General features: G+C 40.1%; 1 protein-coding gene across 1 annotated transcript; it reads left to right on the top strand.

The window, feature by feature from the left end:
• Window positions 1-379: 379 nt before the first annotated feature.
• LOC135477735 (uncharacterized) lies at window positions 380-21,299 on the top strand. Its single transcript, XM_064757929.1, has 11 exons — window positions 380-1,179; window positions 1,406-1,538; window positions 2,966-3,174; window positions 5,285-5,882; window positions 7,629-7,752; window positions 8,300-8,390; window positions 9,951-10,043; window positions 11,777-12,368; window positions 15,801-15,895; window positions 16,769-16,808; window positions 17,052-21,299. The coding sequence occupies exons 2-11, from the start codon at window positions 1,451-1,453 to the stop codon at window positions 17,258-17,260; spliced, it is 2,139 nt and encodes a 712-aa protein (XP_064613999.1). The 5' UTR covers window positions 380-1,179; window positions 1,406-1,450; the 3' UTR covers window positions 17,261-21,299.

Raw genomic sequence — 21,299 nt, 5'->3', positions numbered from 1 at the left:
GCATGGTTTCATTTCGTATTGTATTTTGAATTAATATCGTTGAAAAGACATTTATGTTTTTGCTTTATTTCGAAAGCCTTTGTACATAATGTATTTATAAAAACCGTTTACATGAATTCCCAATATTGGTTTATCATCTAGCATTTCGGTTAATTTTGAAGTTATACTTTTTTAATTTCTTTACCGACTCATTATTGCACGTCATCATTATTTGAGTAAGGCGGTGGTAAAGTTTTGAATGCCCCCAAACCAAGATTCCGAGAAGGGAACTTTACATCGAAACCAGGAACTTTGATAGGGGAATCCCATTTTCATATACGCAGGTGCTGTGGAACACGTAGAATTATTGGTAAACGTATGGTGTGAATGTTTTTTTTATTGGAACTTAATCTTGTATATATCTCTGTGGGCTCCAAAGAGCTATGACAGGAAGTGTTATTCCAGAGACACTGATATCAGAGAAAAAAAATTAATGGATTTATTTGAGTAGATATCCGTGATTTGATAGATGTCAGATGGGTTGTTGTAAAGACTAGGGTGCTGTCTATGGTTAGTACGTGACAGTTGTACCTTGTGAAAAGCAGCTTCTTCACTGAACTGATGTCAGACAGCACCCACAGCCTTACAAATGCCAGACAAGTTGATTTCCCAGGGGAAAACAGTCAACCTTCGGCAAATTACTAATAAACATTAATTCCTACAGATGTGTGCTGTGCAATTAGTTCAGTTAAATTAAACGTTGAAATCTGTTTTTGACAATTTCTGATATTTACCTGAGGCAGGTGATATATTGTTGAAAGTAGATCTCATTGTTTAAATTAGTTAAACTAGTGTGCGCTTTATATTGGTGGAAGACAGTTGGTCTTAAATAGATGTTAGACATGCGAGACTGTACAAGCATCCTCTTGAATTTTGTCTGCCACATATTGTAACAAAGGGCCCACCTATTGCAATCATTATGGTAACACTAGGCAAGTCTGTAGTAACCCATTTGGCTGCTTCCCTGTCCCTGAGGTCAGATGTCGTTAATCACTTCAGTCTTGTTCGTTGTTGTTCACGTTATCAAAATGGTTATAGAAGGCTTATGGCCACAGTGGGTGTAGTGTTTGTAAATTTATTTATTTTGTGAATTTGTGCTGTTGTCATCGATCGTTTAAGGTCTGGTGAGATTCAGAACAGGTGAGTTAATTATGGAAATCACTGGGTTGACATCGATTTACGCTAGGGAAGATTTGAATGTGCCTGTGAAGATGTGGTAAATGTTCTTTGCCATGGATCCGTCACATTAGAAGCAGGTTCTCTCTGTATATCTCCAAACGTGTTGTTCGATTTGAGACTTACATTCGCAACTGTAGTAGCATGTGTGGATGTGTTGTAAGGTGTGTTTCACTGATCGATTTTGTAGATGAAGGGCCAGGAGATGCAGATGAGATGAGATTTGGAGCAGAGAATGTCACATCAAAGACCTCTTAGTGAGCAAGTGGATTTCTATGATGACAGTCAAAATTTGTTGGATCTTGTAACTGATGGTGCCTCAGGTATGCATGCTGATACGAGAATTTGTAAAAAATTTGGTGCCGTCACGTACCACAGTAGAGTAACCTGAATTCTTTTGAGAATCAACTTTTCTTAGTGAACCTGTGAGAAGCTGGTCATCAAAGGCAAGCAGCACCCAAAACTCCTCACTGATCAAATACTTGTATATTCTAGTTACCTCATGAGATAGCCTTTCCTGAGTAAAGAACACCAAAAAGCATACAGACAGGTTGCGTGCAGCTACTGCGTATCCCGGTACGTTTGTGGTCCCTTCATCCACTGTTCTTGGAGTTGTGGTGGCAACAGATATTCCGGAGGGCTCGCAAGGGATTTTAGATATTAATACACACTGTCTTAAGTGAAGTTCACTGGATATTTATTCTTGTCTTCCACCTGTGTAGGTCATAGCTGACTGTGGTTGAAAATCTGTGTCAAATGGGAAAGTTCATCAGATAGTTGCCAGAGGTCAGTGGTTTACTATGAGCATTTTAGGTATCTGCCAAGCAGTTTTCCACTCTCTTTCTGGCCGTTTTGGTGAGCAGATGGGGATTACATGTGTAAATCAGACATTTTCATATACAGACATACAAATAACCTATTTCATGGCAAGTATTGACTCAGCAGGTGACTGTCCTAAATAATTCCACTTTAGATGAGAACTTTAGATGGGGGGGGGGGGTGATGGTGAAGGGTGGGGGGGGGGGGCAAGAGATCACTTAGCTGTCATGACTAGGACTGCACATACATGTACAGTGAACAATACAGGACAGTTCAAACTCTTTTATCACTATGGATAAAAAATGCTCGGCTGTACTGTACATGTAGATTTAGCCAGAATTTGAAATCAGGCCAAAGGCAGTGAGATATATTCCCCTGGCTAAACCATTGCACCCTATCATCCTGTAACCTGTCATTTGTGGCAACTAATCCTGTGTACATTTACCATAAAATGGGTATGTGAAAAACATTTCGTCTCTGGAACACTGAGATAGGTAATCGTTAAATCAATTTATTTATTTATTTGATTGTTTTTTTTACGTAGTGTTCAAGAATATTTCACTTATGCTTCAGCCGCCAGCATTATGGTGGGAGGAAACCGGGCAGAACCCGGGGGAAACCCATGACCACCTGCAGGTTGTGCCAGACTTTCCCACCTACGGCTGGAGAGGAAGCTGGTAAATTAATGTCGGCAGAGGTTGCCTAACATGTTTAACAGGACCAGAGGTTAGAACAGGACTGTTACCTACAGCTACAAAAGTCTGCAGTCTCAAAACTCCCTATTCTTGGGTGTGGGGCCAGTTTCCATTCAAATAAATCACATGAAATAAATAATTCCCATGTGTGGCCTAGTGGTTTGTGTGCGAGTGCAGCACAATGACCCAGGAGCAGCATAAAACAACCATTAAATAAATAAATAATTCCTACGCAGATGAAGACGACTTGTGGTATGAGGCCCAACTAAAAGCTGCCTTGGAGGAGTCTCTGTCCATTACTGGGAGAGCTGAGGTAGGTGGTGTGCCCCAAGGGGGAGAAGAGGTACAGACGCGAGATGAGGAGGTGGCGTCACAGCTGCAGTTAGAAGAGGTAATTTGGGCAAGTCAACAGGAAGGAATTAAAACTCAGCAACAACAACAACTGGTGAGTCAGGCAGAAAAATGGCCATCCTGTGTGATGAGTATCCATACCAAAAAAAGTATCATTGTCGTAAATGTGATGACAACAAAGCGTTTTGAGTAATACTAGACCAGTGATGTCTCATAAATTGCAACTAACATGAGTGCATTTTTTTAGCCGAATTCTGATTGAACCATGGTGCTAGGTAGGGGACGCTCCCCTCGGGCTGCATGAGGGGAGGCCTTGCAGCAATTTGCGGATGGTCGTGGGATTCCCCCGGGCTGTGCCCGGTTTCCTCCCACCATAATGTTCGCAGTCGGTGGATGAGTGAAATATTTTATGGCGTAAAACACTAATCCAATAAATAAACATATGGGACATGTTACTTGCTGCTTTCTAAGCATATACATGAACAGTGGGAATTAAACCCTGACTGAAAAAAACTGGATTTCACCAATAGGATGTTCACAAACTAAGTAGTCACTGCTCCTTTTTTGCTCTCTGTGCTGTAATCCATTGTATTAAGCCACATGCTATCCAACATCACTCAACTCTTGTAGACTCAACAAGACACCTTAAAGTTGAGTGGACAAGTTAAGACTCGTTGAGTAATCTGGGCGGGCTCTCAACTTTGTTCAACACCACTCAACACTATCCAACACGGTTGAATTGGAAATGTGCATGTGTATTTTTTGTCAACAAGTTGAGTGAAGTTAAGTAAAAGAAGCCAATCAGCAGATGTGTAGAAATAATGTGACCGTCTTAATACATGTGACCTGAGCAAAATGGCGGCGCCAAAGGGGAAAGAGAGAAACTGATCTCACATTGAGACAGTTTTGTTGATACACTTGCCTGTACAACACTCTCTCTGAAGATTACAAAGACAGGGACAAAAGAAAATCATTGTGTTTCATGCACTGGAGAGAAAGATTGAAATTTCCCTGCAATTTATTGAAAGTTCGGTGAAAAACCACAGCTCAACACACGACAGCAGTGTTGGACAATGTTGAAGTATTTGATTTGTAGTATGGACGGACATTCAACTTACCTCAACAGCATTCAACTTGCTGTTGAGTCAAGAAAAGTTGGATAGTCTGGATGGGACTTTAGTCTAGGGAAGCATGAACTGACTGTTCCAACAACAACAACAGGCGAGTGAGGCTTGCAGTGGCCAATCTGTGATGTGTAGCTTACAATGTTAGCATTGTCATATTCTCAAACTAAATAGGTCCTGTTATATCACGTGACATATCAGTAGTTTTGCGGCAATCATGCTTAGCTTGCTTGTGACCAGGGAGCCTCAATGACCCTGGAGCCTCTCACCACTGCAGTCGCTTTGAGCTCGTCCAGCCCAAGCTGGCTTCTTTTCCAGTTGTAAGTGGGAAGGTCTGGCAGCAACCTGCCCATGATCCCCAATATCTACCTGTCTTTTTACCCACAATAATGCTGGCCGCAGTCACAAAAGAGAAATATTCTTGAATAAAAGTTTTACTAAAAGATTGTAGAGTAAATAAACAATGAAGAAATTGAGCATGGAGAAAAATTGCAGAGTTTACTCAGAACCTTGTTAATTTGTGTTACATTCAGTTTTAGAATCAAGCGAAATGTGCAGCTTATTCTAGTGTGAAATTTAATGTACTGTGCATGTATGTGTAATAAATTTGGAGCGAGTTGTGACTGGGTAGTTATTTATTCGATTAGTGTTTTATGCCAGACTCAAGAATGTTTCACTTTTGTAATACGACAGCCAGCATTATGGTAGGAGGAAACGGTTTGCAGGTTGCTGACTGACCTTCCCCATATATGACCGGAGAGAAGTGAAAATGAGCTGGACCCCTGAACCCCTGGGTCTCACTGCCAGGCTAACTACTCAGGCCACTGCAGGCCCTGACTGGGTAGTTAAGATGTTTGTCTTCCAGTTGCCAGGTAACATAAGGTGTGGGTTGAAATCCTGTCTTGGACAGGGATATTTATGAATTTCGCTGTTGTCACAGCAGTTTCCATCGCCCCTTAATCTGACTTCCATTAGATAAAGTGCATCATAAAGTTAAGCAACAATCAAATAAACATAATGAAATCAATAAATCAGTACGTACAGCCTTTCCACAGTTGTTGTTTTGTATTGCTGGTATAGGTTGAGGGGATCAGTGCTGACAGCTGGCCTTGCGTGGACATGGACAGTGATCGGAGCACCTCATCTGATGAGGAGAAAAGTGAGGAGCTAAAGAAGGTGTTAGAGTTGCAAACGACTAGGCCACAACAACTGTCCGGGGTGGAGTCGAGACGGAGAAAAAGGCAGCTGCAGAGGAAATCTCGCAGAGCAGCACAGGAGAAGTATTCCGACAAGGCTGTGGCTTTTCTTGATGGCGATTCTGTCAATCCTGAGCTAGCTGAAGTTCTTAAAGGGAAACAGTGTAGCCCTGCGTCTCATCTTCAGTTTGAGCAGGACGTCCTGCAGGATGACAACATCGACGTAGAGATGTGCCTCGTACCGTCTCCACTAGATGATAATGGTATACCAGAAACGTGGGACTGTGAGGCGCGTGGGTCGGATGCTCCACATGCGGACTACGTGCTTGTCACACTGTCTCCTGGGGTTGCAGAATATGACACTATTTGTAGGGAATTTTCGAAGGCTTCTCTCAGTGTGGTGTCAATTGAAAGATTGCAGAATTTCATGTTGTTGGATCGTTACAGGAAAGAAAAAGAACACATGGACAATAGACGAAATGGTGAGTTTGGAAGTATGAGTGTCCAATAATGGGGAAAACAATGTTACCGTACAGTAAATGATAGAGGTGGTATCTCAAAAAGTACTGCAGGTACTGGCTGCAGCCAACTGTAGTTAGCATTCATGAGTCTCCGACAGAGAGTTCTTATATATTATATTATCTGATAAGTCGTGTAAAATGATTTATTGTGTAAGGCATCATTTTTGCTCCAGACTTCAGGCCCTTGTCTCATGTTTGAAGCCAGCTTTCGCTGGTTTGCCGACCACAGATACTTAACAAAGGTTAGTGGTTTACTCCAGCCATTCAGGTTGGCTTCACCAGTGAACCTGACCATCATCATCATCATACATGTGACAACTTCAGTGCATTTTATGCACCTTTTGATTTGATTTTGGGGATAAACTATGGTAAATGACCTAAAGTTTTGCCCTGAGAATCACTGGGTTGATTGTGGTTCTTACAGACTTGGCGCCGCGGGAGTGCATCGGCTTTGGTCAGGGGGTTATATGAACAGTTCCGTAATGTAATAAACAAGCCCACGCTTCACTTAGCTGTCAGTCTATGCTCCTGCCACCAACAATTCATATTTTCCTCAGTTTTAATCATAATGAATTTAGTACATAACGGTTTACTTCACCAAAGGCGCACCTTGATCAAAGTTAATCGTGGTAGTTTTTGGAAACTGCGTTTTCTATGTTTAATCGAGGGTTCCTGATTTCATAACGCCAGAACAGGTAACTCCCCTGCAACAGGAGGACAGTTCTGATTGGAACAAAACAAAACACGCATCCAGACTGACATACATTTTGGAATTACATGTACCTGGACATGGGAAGCTGGTGACAGATATTTCTCAGTGAAATTCGCCTTTAACTGAAATACATTTGTACATATATTCATTGCATTATGAGGGCTCTCAGCAGACAACCTTTCACCAGATGACCGTGTGTAGTGACTTCCATGTAGGCCTAACTTTGGCATTCACAGTTGTTATGCATGCTTTAAGACAGTGTTTGGAATTTCAAGATTTGTAATTGACATTTCCTGTCTTGATACTTTCTTCGGTTTCATTCATGGGTATGTTTAGAGATGTACATGTAGGCCTACTAGTCGGGTGACCTGCACACCTCAGTGTCAGTGACTTGACCCCACGTGGCAAGGATTAGCAGTCAGAGCTATCAAGTGCCCGTGCAGGGTAATGAAACAATCTGGGGTTAATCGCTCTCTTCTTGTCATTTTGCCGCCAACTCAGATCGTGTGAAAATAAAAGACAGTAATTCACTTGCGAAACTTTAGGTCATTTACTATACATTGGTTGGGTTTGCCAATTTTAGGGCTTCAAAAAAAAGGCTTAGTTTGAAGCCCACACAGAATGATGCTCACAGAATATGCTAGAAAAGCATGGGATAACACTTAAGAATTACAGGAAGACCGTTGAAGGCAGAAAGTTTTAGAATAATATATTAGACAGAATAATATGTTGAGGATTGACATTAGCTCCTGTCATATGCAGTATATTGAAGGTAATGTCAGCTGCTGTCATATAATGAAGTATTATTGAGAATGACATTTAAGGGCAATCAATCAATCATTCATTCAATCAATCAAATAACAAAGAAAATCTAGAATGTAGAATGAGGAATCCTTGGAGCTTAAAAAATTGTAATGAATTCTACGTATATTTATGATCAAGTAACATACCAGGCTGTATAAGCAGTAGTTTACTCTTCATGTATTTGTGTGCAGGGTTTGCCATCAATGAGCGATATTTGTACCATGGGACTAAAGTGGCCAAGGAAGTTGTCTGTGAGGAGAACCTGGATCAACGTCTGAGTAGAAAGGGACATTTTGGAAGAGGGATATACTTCAGGTAAGTGAGTTGTCTGTGAGGACGGTCTGGATCAACATCTGAGCAGGAAGGGACATTTTGGGCGAGGGATATACTTCAGGTAAGTGAGTTGTCTGTGAGGAGAGTCTAGATCAACGTCTGAGCAGAAAGGGAGATTTTGGGAGAGGGATATACTTCAGGTAAGTGAGTTGTCTGTGAGGAGAATCTGAATTCTGACTGAGCAGAAAGGGAGATTTTGGGAGAGAACACACTATCTCTTACAACTGTGACGATGACCTTGGGGTATACATGTATGCGTGCATTCCACTGAAGTGTTTCGGTGATTTAGATAATATTTGTGATGCAAATATGTAAATATGTATAGTTTAATATTGAAATGCCGTACTGAGGAATTGACTATTTGTATTTGGCTGGAGGAAACCAAGGTAAAGAACTGAACGGCAAATGACTGGCAAATTTTCGCAAATTTTTTTATTAATGGAAGACAAGAGGTTAGACGACATGAATGAGCACTGTTAACCGTACTGCTAGATGTAGATGAATAAAATGTTTGCTTTTCACTTTTCAGTGACAATCCCAGGAAGTGTCTTCAGTATGTGAAGAGTAAAGAACAAACTGTCTGCATCCTGAAGTGTAGAGTTGTCCTGGGAGACACAAAGGTACATGTAATTCTTGAAATGAACACAGCATATATCAGCTGGTCTGTACAACTGTATTTTACCTAAAATTTTGCATTTTTCATGTCACACATTTGATTCTGATTGATTCATCCACCCTACAAGTCCACTAAGGAGTCTTTTTTTTGTGACATTTGATTGATATGTTCAGGGATTTATACACGTTGATTTTAGACTGGGTATTCAGTGGTAAAATTCAGCTAAAAACCAAGGACTCATTATTCCCCAGGAGAGACGCAGCCAATGGGATAGCCTGTATCATAGCAACGTTCACCAGAAACTTTCACTTTTCCGGGTTGCCAAAGATCGATTAAACTAAAGACGAATGAACTCCCACTTTGTTTACCCACCACACCCTAATTCATCAGAGTTTGTGTACAGATTTAAAGCCCTTATTTTCCCTCTCTGCTGATCAAATTTAGCTTGGCCTGCCAGACTTTCTAGTCCCAACTTTTGCCACCATGTCAAAGTTTTCAGTATCAGCAGGCCAGCAGTTATTTTGACTCCTGCTGTATTTCATTATTTGTCAGTTAGTTTATGCTAAAGAATTTACTTGTAATGTAGGATAAAACCAACAGTTCAGTGATTCATTTAAAAATTAGTTCACAGTTTATTTTGAACTCTGTTCATCAGTGTACACGTTCCAATGTATCTTTTGAAAGTCACGAGCAACAACAACGCCCATTCAAAATAACGTAAAAAGTTTGACTGAGAAGAAGTATAGTTACGAATTGGAAGCTTGAGAAAACTTGGTCATTTTGAACATTATTTTTGTGACTTTCATCTGGGAATCCAATTAGATTCCCGTAAATTTGCTGTATGGAAGTCATGGCATGTAGCAGATTCCCAGATTCCAGTTGAACCTAAAGCCCTGACGGATTACAAAAACTCAGTTTTGTCTTTTTCTGGTACCAATACTCAAATTTTTGTAGGATTGTAGTCGAAAATATACTCGTAGCATTGAGCAGTTTTCACAGTCAAGATGGCAAAAAGACGGCCTAATTTTGCACACATGGCTAGAGTACATGGACTGAAGCCATTTTCCTCCCCCCACCTACAGTGTTCAAAGATGCACCACCATCACAGAAGTCTGTCACTGTCCTGATTTGAGACCATGCATCCTTTTAGCATGTAGTGCTAATCATGTAAGCATGTATCTGTTCCGCAAACTCTGTGGTCAGGTTGACAGAATCAGACATTGTGACTGTCTCATTAACTCCACGTGTTAACATGGGTAACCCAGTAGAAGGGGAACCTTGTCTGCAAAGCACACGTTTGCAATGTGATATTGTCATATGTAAGACTTACAGATTGTTTGTATCAAAAACTAAAAAAAAAAGGAAATAGGCTGTGCATAACCTGAACATGCCTATTTCTCACACCACCCAATCAGAATCGATTCTGTATCCCATTAAGGTAAATTTAAAGAGTTATAAAACACTGCATGTATTGTTTAGCATAAGTTAAAAGCAGTAACACCAGACGGGTGTTATGTTGAAACTCTTCTGATGCAAGTGGATGTTTCTTTCCTCTGTTTTATAGGTCTATCCTAGAGGACAAAGTGATTCAGCTCTGAAAAGAGAACCTGCTAAAGAAAAGCCCTCTGGTGGCAGGAAATTTTATGATTCAGTGAAGGTACATATACCTGAATTCTTCAACCTTGTCCACTGCTTCTGAAACAAACTTTCCGAGAGAACTATGAGGTGTAGTGAAATAATTTGCCCAGTTTTTGGAATCTTGCATCTTGTGACATAAACACATCATTGTGGCATCATTTTCATAATAATTGTATGCATAAATTCCACTGAAGAAAAATGTGTTAGAGCTTAATAAAGGGGAAGATTTACATTATGCGTTGTTGTATCCAGTTAATACTGTGAAGGTATACCCTAAATCTTCAACCTTTTCAACAAACAAGGCGCCTTTTTTCAGTGGAATTTATACATTTACTTTTATGAAAATAAGGCTCCAAATGATTTGTACGTTGTTAAAGCGTGAGTGCGTGCTTAGGTTTTAACGTTATATTTAACAGTGTTTCAATCATATGACAATGAAGGAATCCTCAGAGTGCATGCATTGTGCCATCTTTTTGCAGGATGGATTTCAACCACTCTTTTATCTAGTGCTGCTTCACTGAGACGCCTTACCGAAGGCAAGTAAGCCACCCCGCCCGAGCCATTATACTGATATGGGTCAACCTGTCATTGCACTATCCCTTTAATGCTGAATGCCAAGTAAGGAAGTAACAATTTCCTCTTTTAAGGTCTTACGTGTGACCCTGACCCAGGATTGACCCTGGATCTACCATTCACAGATAAAATGTTTGGCTGTTAGTCGGTTGAATGACCCGCTAAAGTCTAAAGTTCTTTGTTTTGGATGTTAAAAGTTAGCATGAAATCCTTAGCCTGAAATCATTAGTCACATCTGTATACGGTAAGTAAATCAATAGAACAAATCAACTTTTCTACAGGCTGTGTCGAAAACAAAAAATTTTTGCGGAGTTTTTTTTTTATACCTGGTAGTTTAGTTGATTTATATTTTGAAGCTAATTTAACAATTACCATCATTAGCCAGAATGCTGTAGAGGGTTTCATTTTTGTGAAATAGCGTAATCACTTTTTGTCATGCTTACAGTAGTCGACTACATGACCCTGTAATGTCTGTTAGCCGGCTGCATGACCCTCCAATGTCTGTTAGCAGGCTACATGACCCTCTAATGTCTGTTAACCAGCTGCATTACCCTTTAATATCTGTTAGTAGGCTGCATGACCCTCCAATGTCTGTTAGTTGGCTACATGACCCTCTAATGTCTGTTAGTTGGGTTCAGAAGCTTTGTGAGATTGGCCCCAACTAACAGAACTACATAATCATGAAACAGCTTGTAATTGGTGGTATAATCTATGTTTACACTGTACATTTAAACAAATGTCCAAATCCCAAATTATACACTGAATAACTATTTTTGTCAATGACAACTTTGTCAGTCCTATGTAGAGTCCTCAGTAAGTTAGGACACTCCAGTTTACCTCCACCTGGCATGCCTGAGGGGGGAAACTGTAGTGTGTGGTGTTAGTAGTCAAACAGTAGTCAAATAGATAAATAATAAAATAAATGAAATAAAAATGATAAATCACCAAAAGTGCAGTTTTACTGTGTAGAGGATGATAAGTTTACAAAAATATTACTCATGGGGTCACACCTTGCATTTCTGCTGTAGGATATAATCCCACGTTCCACACAAACCTTAAAACACCTTTCTGAGATCAGTAGAACTCTCAGTATCTGGCAATATGTCCAACTTGGTTATTTGTGAAATTTTAGGTCATTTTATACAGTTTGTGGTTGTAACTTTGTGTTTGGCTCCGCAGGGCTGTCCTAGAGACTTCAATGAGTTCGTGATATATGAGAATCGTAGGGCGATGACGGAGTACATCATAACCTGCCGAGAGTCATGTGATGAACCAGTTACCACAGCAACTGACTCCATAGTTGGAACAGTTGAACGAGAGGTAACAACCACAGACGTAAAGAGCACTAAGCTGAAGTGGGTGCCAGTTCCAGTGTCTCTGAACGATGTTGACATCAACAACGGCATTACCATAGCAACCAGCTCTGAGGAAACTACTATCCCCTCAGTTTTATCTCCTTCAGACACAGAAAGTAGTCAGGCCCAGGAGACTGATGTGAGTGTTACAAGTGAGACTGGGTTTCAGAATCATTTGCAGCCTTATGGGGACGACAGGAGTGTTTCAGATGAGGATTCAGACTGTGATTCTGTGATTCAAGACAGTGACTCTGTGAACGGTTATGAGAATATCCATGGTGCTGTCGCTGTAGACCCCAATTCTGTGACTGCGGAGCCCAGTTCTGTGACAGTAGGCCCCAGTTCTGTGGCTGATGGTCACCCAGATTCCTCTTTTCCAGACCCACCCGCTACTGTTCCTTTCAGTCACAATCAAGGTACAGCATTTTGATTTCTTATGTATTTATTTGATTGGTGGTTTACCCTATATTGAAGAATATTTCCCTTATACAATGGCGGTCAGTATATTGAACAAAATGAGTTTTAACACTGTGCTACCATATACATTAGGTTCATTTATGTTTTATTTATTTATTTGATTGGAGTTTTATACCAAACATTTCACTTATGGTTCGAGGAACAGGTCAAAGTCCACGACCATCTGCAGGATGCTGGCAGACATTCAATCATACTAAAGGAGGGGAAACCAGTATGACGTGGACTTGAACACACAGTGACCACATTGATGAGAGTCTCCTAGCATGTTAACCACTTGGCCATGCAGGGCCCTGTGATGTTTTATGTTGGACAGGGTAAACATTTAGGAGTTGATATAAGCTGACACATTCATTTGAATTTGAAAGTCTTGTCTTCATAGTTGGAGGTTGTGGATTTGCTTTGTGTTGATAGATTCTCCAGCCATAAGGAAAGATGATCAGTTAGAGAGACTAAAGAATAGTCTTTTCTTCATAGCTGAAGATTGTGAATTTGCTTTGTGTTGACTGTGTTGATAGATGTACTAGCCATAAGGGAAGATGATCAATTAGAGAGACTAAAGAAAAATCTGGTCTTCATAGTTGAAGGTTGTGGATTTGCTTTGTGTTGATAGATGTGCTGGCCATAAGGGAAAATGATCAATTAGAGAGACTAAAGAAAAATCTCGTCTTCATAGTTGAAGGTTGTGGATTTGCTTTGTGTTGATAGATGTGCTGGCCATAAGGGAAAATGATCAATTAGAGAGACTAAAGAAAAATCTCGTCTTCATAGTTGAAGGTTGTGGATTTGCTTTGTGTTGATAGATGTGCTGGCCATAAGGAAAATGATCAATTAGAGAGACTAAAGAATAGTCTTTTCTTCATAGCTGAAGATTGTGAATTTGCTTTGTGTTGACTGTGTTGATAGATGTACTAGCCATAAGGGAAGATGATCAATTAGAGAGACTAAAGAAAAATCTGGTCTTCATAGTTGAAGGTTGTGGATTTGTTTTGTGTTGGTAGATGTGCTGGCCATAAGGAAAATTATCAATTAGAGAGACTAAAGAAAAATCTGGTCTTCATAGTTGAAGGTTGTGGATTTGCTTTGTGTTGATAGATGTGCTGGCCATAAGGGAAAATGATCAATTAGAGAGACTAAAGAAAAATCTCATCTTCATAGTTGGAGGTTGTGGATTTGCTTTGTGTTGATAGATGTGCTGGCCAGAAGGAAAGATGATCAGTTAGAGAGACTAAAGAAAAATCTCGTCTTCATAGTTGAAGGTTGTGGATATGCTTTGTGTTGATAGATGTGCTGGCCATAAGGAAAGATGATCGATTAGAGAGACTAAAGAAAAATCTTGTCTTCATAGTTGGAGGTTGTGGATTTGCTTTGTGTTGATAGATGTGCTGGCCATAAGGGAAAATGATCAATTAGAGAGACTAAAGAAAAATCTCGTCTTCATAGTTGAAGGTTGTGGATTTGCTTTGTGTTGATAGAAGTGCTGGCCATAAGGAAAGATGATCAATTAGAGAGACTAAAGAAAAATCTCGTCTTCATAGTTGAAGGTTGTGGATATGCTTTGTGTTGATAGAAGTGCTGGCCATAAGGAAAGATGATCAATTAGAGAGACTAAAGAAAAATCTCGTCTTCATAGTTGAAGGTTGTGGATTTGCTTTGTGTTGATAGATCTGCTGGCGATAAGGGAAAATGATCAATTAGAGAGACTAAAGAAAAATCTCATCTTCATAATTGAAGGTTGTGGATTTGCTTTGTGTTGACAGATGTGTTGGCCATAAGGGAAAATGATCAGTTAGAGAGACTAAAGAAAAATCTCATCTTCATAGTTGAAGGTTGTGGATTTGCTTTGTGTTGATAGAAGTGCTGGCCATAAGGGAAGATGATCAATTTAGAGAGACTAAAGAAAAATCTCATCTTCATAGTTGAAGGTTGTGGATTTGCTTTGTGTTGATAGATGTGCTGGCCATAAGGGAAAATGATCAATTAGAGAGACTAAAGAAAAATCTCGTCTTCATAGTTGGAGGTTGTGGATTTGCTTTGTGTTGATAGATGTGCTGGCCATAAGGAAAGATGATCAATTAGAGAGACTAAAGAAAAATCTCGTCTTCATAGTTGAAGGTTGTGGATTTGCTTTGTGTTGATAGATGTGCTGGCCATAAGGAAAGATGATCAATTAGAGAGACTAAAGAAAAATCTCGTCTTCATAGTTGAAGGTTGTGGATTTGCTTTGTGTTGATAGAAGTGCTGGCCATAAGGAAAGATGACCAATTAGAGAGACTAAAGAAAAATCTCGTCTTCATAGTTGGAGGTTGTGGATTTGCTTTGTGTTGATAGATGTGCTGGCCAGAAGGAAAGATGATCAATTAGAGAGACTAAAGAAAAATCTCGTCTTCATAGTTGAAGGTTGTGGATTTGCTTTGTGTTGATAGAAGTGCTGGCCATAAGGGAAGATGATCAATTAGAGAGACTAAAGAAAAATCTCATCTTCATAGTTGAAGGTTGTGGATTTGCTTTGTGTTGATAGAAGTGCTGGCCATAAGGGAAGATGATCAATTGGAGAGACTAAAGAAAAATCTCATCTTCATAGTTGAAGGTTGTGGATTTGCTTTGTGTTGATAGAAGTGCTGGCAATAAGGGAAGATGATCAATTAGAGAGACTAAAGAAAAATCTCATCTTCATAGTTGAAGGTTGTGGATTTGCTTTGTGTTGATAGATGTGCTGGCCATAAGGGAAAATGATCAATTAGAGAGACTAAAGAAAAATCTCGTCTTCATAGTTGGAGGTTGTGGATTTGCTTTGTGTTGATAGATGTGCTGGCCATAAGGAAAGATGATCAATTAGAGAGGCTAAAGAAAAATCTCATCTTCATAGTTGGAGGTTGTGGATTTGCTTTGTGTTGATAGATGTGCTGGCCATAAGGAAAGATGATCAGTTAGAGAGACTAAAGAAAAATCTCGTCTTCATAGTTGAAGGTTGTGGATTTGCTTTGTGTTGATAGATGTGCTGGCCATAAGGAAAGATGATCAATTAGAGAGACTAAAGAAAAATCTCGTCTTCATGTTGAAGGTTGTGGACTTGCTTTGTGTTGATAGATGTGCTGGCCATAAGGAAAGATGATCAATTAGAGAGACTAAAGAAAAATCTCGTCTTCATAGTTGGAGGTTGTGGATTTGCTTTGTGTTGATAGATGTGCTGGCCATAAGGAAAGATGATCAATTAGAGAGACTAAAGAAAAATCTTGTCTTCATGTTGAAGGTTGTGGGTTTGCTTTGTGTTGATAGATGTGCTGGCCATAAGGAAAGATGATCAATTAGAGAGACTAAAGAAAAATCTCGTCTTCATAGTTGAAGGTTGTGAATTTGCTTTGTGTTTACAGATGCTCTGAGTGTAGGGGAAGATGATCATGTTGAGATACTAAAGAAGGTTAGAGAGGAGATTCGACGACAAAGACAATTAGAGAAAAGTGTACAGGTAGGTTTCTTTCCCTTTTGCTATCAGAATAGCTTAATTTTGTCTAGTGGTTGGGATTAATTTGCTTTTTGTCAAAGTTAACTTCGAATAGCCTTATTGCATTTTGAAAATTATTTGAATTGCTTTCAAGTGTCAGGACACTTTGATCTCATTGTGATTTAATTTGTTAATTCATGTGCATTTATCTACCTTTTGAGTATATAGCTTGTCTATTATGTGCTTAGTTTCTCTGCCACTCAGTGGATAAAACCAGTTTATGCGCAGTTCAGCAAATCGTAATGTTACACCGAGCTCCCGCTACAGTTTACTACGCTAAATTGCGCTATATCACATTTATTTTTGGTTGCGGTTTGGGTTATGCTCCCTTGCAATCATTACTGGTTGATAAAGTTCAACTTTTTGTGAAGCCCTTATATCAGACAGTTTTCTCTCCAAAACTCAAATTCAAAATGCATAAACTGCACTGAAATTCGATTTTCTCAGTGCGAAATGTTCGAGGAATTTCACATAGCGTAAATACACCTTGTGCACATCACACATAATGAGGTCAGAGGTCACAGTGTTGCACTGGGAAGTGTCTTGTGACACTTTCTGATATACTATACAGATGTGACTGGTCCCCTCATTGGTTCCCTTGGCTAATGTGTCGCTTTTTGACCCACTACATATGCAATGGGTGGTCTTCCCAAGTCCTCCCCCCTTCCTCCCTCCCTCCACGCAAATTCATCTGTGGCTTTAGGTATGTAGGGTTAACCGGGTTTTCTCCCCCTGCATTAAACCTGATTGCCATCTGGCATCATTCATGTAGAAGTGAAATATACTTGAACAATCAAACCAAAAGATTAAAGATGTGGTTGATCATTCTCTTTACAGATTTCAAGCCCAAGTGGAAAGAAAGATGTTTTCCTTGTGGGTAAGTATACTTGCTAATTTGCTGCCGTGTTGGTCTACATGTTTTAAATTTGTGATGGCCTCCTATGTGAACATTCTGCCTTGAACAAGGAATTCATATTTTTGGATTGCCCCGCTCTCATTGTCTATAATGCCTTGGTCGACAGCACCTAGCAGCTTCCCCCACTCATAAAACTGACCGTGGAAAACTTGAAGCACATAAATAAATAAATACACACTGTACACTTTATTGTTGTGTATTCAGATAATACCCATGGGACTGCATCATCTGCCAAGCCAAAGCCCCTGAGCCTCCTCAAGGAGGACCCTGTGGAGCTGGTGAAGGCTCAACTCGTCGCTGAATTCATCCAGGTCACACAGATTGAAGATGTGATGTTGGCCAGGCATCATGTGACTCAAGCTGACATGAACCTTGACCAGGCCATTCTCAACTACTACAACAGCCTCAGCTAGACAACTGGCCGTACTCAACTACTACAACAGCCTCAGCTAGACAACTGGCCGTACTCAACTACTGCAACAGCCTCAGCAAGACAACTGGCCGTACTCAACTACTGCAACAGCCTCAGCAAGACAACTGGCCGTACTCAACTACTACAACAGCCTCAGCTAGACAACTGGCCGTACTCAACTACTACAACAGCCTCAGCTAGACAACTACTACAACAGCCTCAGCCAGACAACTACTACAACAGCCTCAGCCAGACAACTACTACGACAGCCTCAGCTAGACAACCAGCCATACTCAACTGCTACAACAGCCTCAGCTAGACAACTACTACAACAGCCTCAGCTAGACAACCAGCCATACTCAACTGCTACAATGGCCTCAGCTAGACAACTAGCGAAAACAGGTTATACATGTAAATTGAGAAACCCACAACCACCAGAGCTAGACAACCAGCTGAAACAGGCTATACAAGTACATGTGAACTGAGAAACTGTCAACCACCAGAGCTAGACAACCAGCTGAAACAGGCTATACATGTAAACTGAGAAACTGTCAACTACCAGAGCTAGACAACCAGCTGAAACAGGCTAGAAACTGAGAAACTGACAACAACCAATGCTAGACAACCAGCTGAAGCGGACTATACATGTAAACTGAGAAACCGTCAACCACTAGAGCTAGACAACCAGCTGAAACAGTCTATAAACTGAGATACCTGCAACGAGAGCTAGACAACCAGCTGAAACAGCCTCTGAACTGAGAAAGCCGCAACAACCAGATAAAACAGGCCATACAACACCATGAGCTACAATATACAATTGGCTAAAACAGCCTGTGAGCCTGTACCCATATTTATCAAGCGTCTTAAGACGTCAACAGCTCCCCGGCAGGTTCCCCCTTTAAGTCAGAATTCAAATACAGCAGCAATTAAATTGTTTCTCTCCAGGAAGTTTAAAAGAACAATTTACAAACCACAGTTTGAGTTCTTTACTGCTCTGGCATTTTAGGCACTTGTCATTTATGATTTAAGTTTTAAGTTGCTTAATGAATATGGGTTCTGTGCACCTGCAGCAGCCTGAGCTAGACAATTGGCTGAGTAGTCTAGAAACTTAGAAACCAACAGCCTCAGCTAGAAACCAGCAACCTCAGCTAGAAACCAGCAACCTGAGCGAGAAACCAACAACCTCAGCTAGAAACCATCAACCTCAGCTAGAAACCAACAACCTCAGCTAGAAACCAGCAACCTCAGCTAGAAACCACCACTTTCAGCTAGAAACTGACAACCTCAGCTAGAAACCAGCCTCCTCAGCTAGAAACCAACACTTTCAGCTAGAAACAGAAAAACCTCAGCTAGAAAACCACGACACTTGCAGCAGCCTGGGCTAGACAATTGGTTGAGTAGTCTAGAAACTGAGAAACCAACAACCTCAGCTGGAAACCAACACCTCAGCTAGAAAACCACGACACCTGCAGCAGCCTGGGCTAGATGCTGAACTATGAACACATATTTCTATAAACACTTTTTCATGGAGTCAGAAGTGTTTTCATCATGTCTTTTCAGAGATGATGTAAAACAATGCATGAACTGTCTCTTTGCCACTTCAAAGAAAACAGAAAACGATGAATGAACTTCTGTTTGGAGTCAGAATTGAGATCTTTTCGGCCAATCCAAAGACAACAGACAACAATTGATGATCTGATGCTTGAAGTCAGAAGTGAGTTCTCTGCCAGTTCAAAGACAACAGAAAACGATGAATGAACTTCTGTTTGGAGTCAGAATTGAGACCCTTTTACCAATTCAAAGACAACACACAACAATGCATGATCTTCTGCGTGGAGTCAGAAGTGAGTTCCTCATTGTCATTTCAGAGACAACAAACAACAATGCATGAACTTCTGCGTGGAGTCAGAAGTGAGTTCCTCATTTTCATTTCAGAGACAACAAACAACAATGCATGAACTTCTGCGTGGAGTCAGAAGTGAGTTCCTCATTGTCAATTTCAGAGACAACAAACAACAATGCATGAACTTCTGCGTGGAGTCAGAAGTGAGTTCCTCATTGTCAATTTCAGAGACAACAAACAACAATGCATGAACTTCTGCGTGGAGTCAGAAGTGAGTTCCTCATTGTCATTTCAGAGACAACAAACAACAATGCATAAACTTCCAGATGGCATGGTTGGAGTCAGAAGTGAGATAATCGTAGTGAATTCAAAGACAACAGAAAACAATACAAGAGCTTCCAGTAAAGCCAGAACATCCAGACAGTGTCAGTAGTGTGTTTACTATGGCTGTGGGCAGTCTGAAAGATTATTTGGGGGTTCAGATAGGGCTGGAATTGAGATCAGTTTAGGTGAAAAGCACACTTAAGACACTATGTGAATATTATAGTCAGAATTGAATTTAAGGAAGGTAAGAAAATCTAATTAGTGAACCGTCAGTTGGACATGGAATTGGCTTTTGTATGTATGTTGGTAACAAAGAACTGACTTAGGATGAATTTTACTTTCAGTTACAATTTAAGTTCTCCTTGGTCAAAGGCAACAGGAAACAGTTGATGAATCGTTGGTTGGACTCGGGGGGTGGAGGGGGCGGTCAGGATGTTCAACTTAATGCACCGAAAACCGTGATTCAGGAAGTTCTGACTGTGATACAGATCGGAATTTCTTTGCCATGTTGACAGAAAACAACAAAATACATGTACATATAGGGTTGATGTTAGCTCCAAACTAAATCGGCTGATGCAGAAGTATTAACAAATTTTGTTTGTCATTTTGTTGTGTAATTTGACTGGAATCATATTTAAAGTGAAGACTGACTTTGCTTACAGTTGCTTTGGTTAAGATTGCTGGTACGTGTACATGTACAATGATTGTGAAATTCGCTATTTTATGTACACGCATGTGTAAATTCATACACCTGTATATGTACCATAAAGCTCCACCTAGGTCAGATTGATAAACCTATATATGTACCATAAAGCTCCACCTAGGTCAGATTGATAAACCTATATATGTACCATAAAGCTCCACCTAGGTCAGATTGATAAACCTATATATGTACCATAAAGCTCCACCTAGGTCAGATTGATAAACCTATATATGTACCATAAAGCTCCACCTAGGTCAGATTGATAAACCTATATATGTACCATAAAGCTCCACCTAGGTCAGATTGATAAACCTGTATATGCACCATAAAGCTCCACCTAGGTCAGATTGAGATATCTAACAGTAATTTAATTCATACTTTGGAACATATGAAGTAGAAACAACTGGTACATTGCTGAGCCGTACCTTTCTAGGTAAACAGTATTGCAGTGTTTTGTTTAGGGCAGAATCTACCTTGTATATGAAATGAATGTATCTTATGGTGATTCTTAAAGATATCAAACCGATACAGTCCATGTGTAAGTTGTATTTATTTTCTAATATTTCTAATAATAATAATAGCGTGTAGGTAGCTTGCGACTATTTTAGTATAAACATGAACAGCTAGAATAAAACCCTAACTGATCTGAATTGATAAGAGGCCATATTTCACCGGTTACGTGTGACCATTTGCGAGTTATAACACTGTCGCCGCTGCTCTGGATTTACTCTATTCTGTATGACTTTAATTATATCGAAGGTTATTTTTAAAAAAGCACTTTTCAGGCTGAGCTCTCATAGGAAGTCTGAATCTTATGTGAGTTTGAAGTGTTGGCTCTTATGTGAGTTTGAAGTGTTGGCTCTTATGTGAGTTTGAAGTGTTGGCTCTTATGTGAGTTTGGAGTGTTGGCTCTTATGTGAGTTTGAAGTGTTCTGTTTGGGGTCTGCTGTGTTTCATTTTCTTCACACAATCTCAAAATATGCCCAGCAAGGGCTAAATTTTTTTATCACATTGTTACACTGTATGTATGCTGCATTCCTTAGAGCTGGTGAAATACATGTAGTGGTTCAAGAGGAATAATAATTCTGTCTCGGAAAGGCAATACCAGTACCACAACGAACAAGAAGCTTTAATTCTCAAAAAGTCATAAACCTATCAAGTCTCGAAAAA

This window comes from Liolophura sinensis, chromosome 11 (genome assembly GCF_032854445.1).
Source record: "Liolophura sinensis isolate JHLJ2023 chromosome 11, CUHK_Ljap_v2, whole genome shotgun sequence".
Lineage (NCBI taxonomy): Eukaryota > Metazoa > Mollusca > Polyplacophora > Chitonida > Chitonidae > Liolophura > Liolophura sinensis.
This window is presented reverse-complemented; position numbering and strand designations above follow the sequence as displayed.